Raw genomic sequence first — 3,390 nt, 5'->3', positions numbered from 1 at the left:
TGCCTGCCTGATTCCCCCTACCCCCTTTCCTGCCTGCCTGATCACCCCTAACCGCCTCTGCCTCGGTCCCCACCACCATGGCTTCGTCTGGAAGGACATCTGGAATGACGTCCGGAAGGTTGTGCGGCCATCCGGTATAATTAGCATATTATGCTTTTGTTATTCTAGATTGCATTATTTTCCACAGGAACAACTGTAAACCTACTTTTGACCCACCCTGTATTTAATAGAATCATTATTAAAGTTTAGGAAAATATATGACAAGTGCACACAATGTATTTTAGATCCAGTGATAAATGAAAAAAAAAAACTACTAGAAATGAAAAGAGAAACTGTGTCTTGTGGCTTCAAAATGAAAATCTACATCAGATGCAAGTGAAAAATTCAGTTTGCCCTTCAAACAATGAATGTAGAGACTGTTTCTACCAACTTGCAATATACAGGGTGTCCCAAAAATGTGTATACACGCTTTAACAGCTGTTAACTCAATTGATACTTCTTTCTTTTCAGCCAGACTAAGCTTTAAACAAAATAAATTTATCCTAAAATGCTACTGGGAGTTCGAAAACACAGTTGAAGTACAGACATTACCTTTATAATTATTCAAAGTGTGTATACATTTTAATAGCTGATAGCTCACTTAATTTTCACTCCTTTTCAGGTTTAACTGATTTGAAATAATGCATTAAGCCAAACTTTAAACAAAGAAAATGTATCCACTAGACTTTTTATGGGGATACATAAAAGATAGTTTACTGTACAAAACCGGCAACAGTTGACAAATACTGAAAGAAATGATTCTTGATGTTTGCAATTCCATTGCTTCGAGTTATCAGCAGTGCCTGGACCAGAGCGGTCATCCATTTGAAAACAGGCATTGACAAAAAAAAATTCATTTCTGTAGATTCTTTTAAATTTTGAAAATGAACTGTGGTAATAAATACTGACTTTATGATCATTCAAAGTGTGACACCCTATAATAAGGTTTGAACAGTTCCAGTCTCCATTAGGAATCTGCTGTGACCGCGTGCATAGTACGTATAGCCACTTGCTATTTGAACACTAGGTTCCCTGGCATGCGGCTGGTGCCTCACACTCATTTTTGTCAAGACCCAGAAATAACTAACCTAGTCCTGATGGCCGATTTGCCAGAGAAGAGCGAACTGAGTGACAATGGCCACTAGATGGCAGCAATTGAATAGCATTTCTATTTGCTCCTCCTCCATGCGCCTCCCCCCCATTCTCCCGCCACCCCCCCCCCTCCGCCCAATCTTGGTCAAAGTCACCTTTGATTATGGGCCCATTCTCTCTCTGCAGCCAAAACCCCACTACAGATGAAGTCCTGTCCTGGTCTCAAAATTTTGACAAGATGATGAAGGCCCCGGCAGGAAGAAATCTTTTCCGAGAGTTCCTCCGAACAGAATACAGTGAAGAGAACCTCCTTTTCTGGCTTGCCTGTGAAGACTTAAAGAAAGAGCAGAACAAAAAAGTCATTGAAGAAAAGGCCAGAATGATATATGACGATTACATTTCGATACTATCACCAAAAGAGGTAAACAACTGGAAAATATTGATCTGAGTTTCCTAAGACCAAGGGTGAACCTGCAGGCACTTCTGTCCAAGTCGGGTAACGCATGGGGTGTGGGCAGATGAGGAGGCTTCCCTGGGGAGAAAATGGGGAGTCCGTTGTGAGGATCCCCCTGCCTGTGTGCCTGAAGGCTAGACTTCCTCACTACGCTTTGATCATTTGTCTCTGGCTGACTCTGTGGTAGTCTCATTGCTTCTCAGAACTAACACTAGGAAACCTGTTGAAAATACGATTTGCTGTGACTTGAACTAAAGTGGAAAAGTTCGCTTTGGGGCGGTGTTTCTCAAAGTGCGATCCCCGCATCACCTGTGTGACAATCACCGGGAGCGTTTGTTTGAAAAGCAAATTCTTGAGGTCTACCCAGGACTTCTGAACCTGACACGTTTGAAATAGCCAGGAGCCTGCATTTTTAACAAGATTTCCACCTAAAGATGAGTTTGGGAACCTCTGGTAGAGGGCCTCAAACACACACAAACAGCCACGTTTGTTGATGCTTATGATACATTTTTTTTACGGAACTGAAGAATGAGCCCTATGATCCATTAAAATCTTGAGCAGAGATGGGTATGGTGATTAGTTTACTTATTCTAGTTTTGCTGTTCTTGAAAGTACACACTACTTTTCCCATTGCCACAATGTACCTAATAAATTAGGAGCATTTCAAGCAAACAAATTAACACCTTTCCATTAACTTCATAAAAATTAGTTTGCTTCCGAGAAATGTCCCTGCTGTTTGAGTTCAAAGCTGTTGGGGAGGGAGGGGTGAGTGGTCTGCCTCCGGCGCTGAGCTCCAGAGGTACTTTCCGGCATCTGAACTCAGAGGTTCCTAGAATGCCTTGTCTTCTGCACACCACCCTCGTAAGTCACTGTGGTTTTTGCCTGTGCATTTAAATGTCCTGACCTCCTACTTTTCTGCTCCCAGAGTTTAGCCTCTAACACTTGATGGGGCCCCAGCTGCCTTACACTCTTACTTTGACATCTATAAAATGGATCAATGTCTACTTTAGCAATCTCTATGGTTGAAAGTCTATATAAACTACTTCACCTCTAAGGAGGTAATTCACTTTTTTATTAGATTATAAGTGTCATTGATATTCCAGAGTACTCCAATCATATTGTCTCTTAAAGATGAGAAAACTTGAACTGCATACAAAAAGATTGTTTTGGGTTTTTTTTTATTTCCTGTATTAACATTAGAAAGGTATTCATAGCAACAAGGTGGGGAGAATTTTTTCTGTAGCCTCAATACATTTATTCCAGGTGCCTTTGTATTTCTAACACCATCATAATTCTGCATCCTAAAAATACATTCTTCAGGCTTCTGGTCTACCTAGAACCTTAGCATTTAACTAATACTGCTTGGATTTTATTAGCACATTAACTTTTTTTCTCATTTTTTTTTTAATATTTCATTGCATGGCAAATATATCAAATAATTAAAGTGTGCCCAGAAGCATCCTTCTCTTGCCTATAATCCTATCTAATAATAGACAAACATGGTAATTAACCGTACCTCTGACATGCTTCCCATTGGCTAATCAGGGCAATATGCAAATTAACTGCCAACCAAGATGGCGGCCGGCAGCCAGGCAGCTGAAATGAACAGGAGGCTTGCTTGCTCCAGTGATGGAGGAAGGCAAGGTTCCCCGCCTGCCGTAGCTGGCTCTAAGCTACACTCAAAGCAACAAAGTTTCAATTATAGAAGGGAAATAAATCCCAGAATTAAAAAAAAGGAAAAAAGAAGAGGCTGGGAGCTTCAGTCACCAGCCATACTGAAAACGGCCCTCAGCTCCTCACCCAGT

The 3,390-nt window shown here is 41.0% G+C and overlaps 1 protein-coding gene across 4 annotated transcripts in view; it reads left to right on the top strand.

Annotated features, from left to right (window-relative positions):
• Positions 1-3,390, top strand: part of RGS17 (regulator of G-protein signaling 17) — a 214,066-nt gene that overhangs the window by 191,567 nt on the left and 19,109 nt on the right. For all 4 annotated transcript variants that reach the window (XM_015570482.1, XM_006773750.2, XM_015570481.1 and 1 more), the window contains one exon: positions 1,318-1,552. In XM_015570482.1, coding sequence (XP_015425968.1) covers positions 1,318-1,552 — 235 coding nt within the window. The remainder of the gene's footprint in view (positions 1-1,317; positions 1,553-3,390) is intronic.

The sequence above is a fragment of the Myotis davidii genome, unplaced genomic scaffold (assembly GCF_000327345.1).
Source record: "Myotis davidii unplaced genomic scaffold, ASM32734v1 scaffold1427, whole genome shotgun sequence".
In the NCBI taxonomy this organism is placed as follows: Eukaryota; Metazoa; Chordata; class Mammalia; order Chiroptera; family Vespertilionidae; genus Myotis; species Myotis davidii.
Note: the sequence above shows the minus strand (reverse complement) of the source record. Positions and strands in the feature narration are given on the sequence as shown.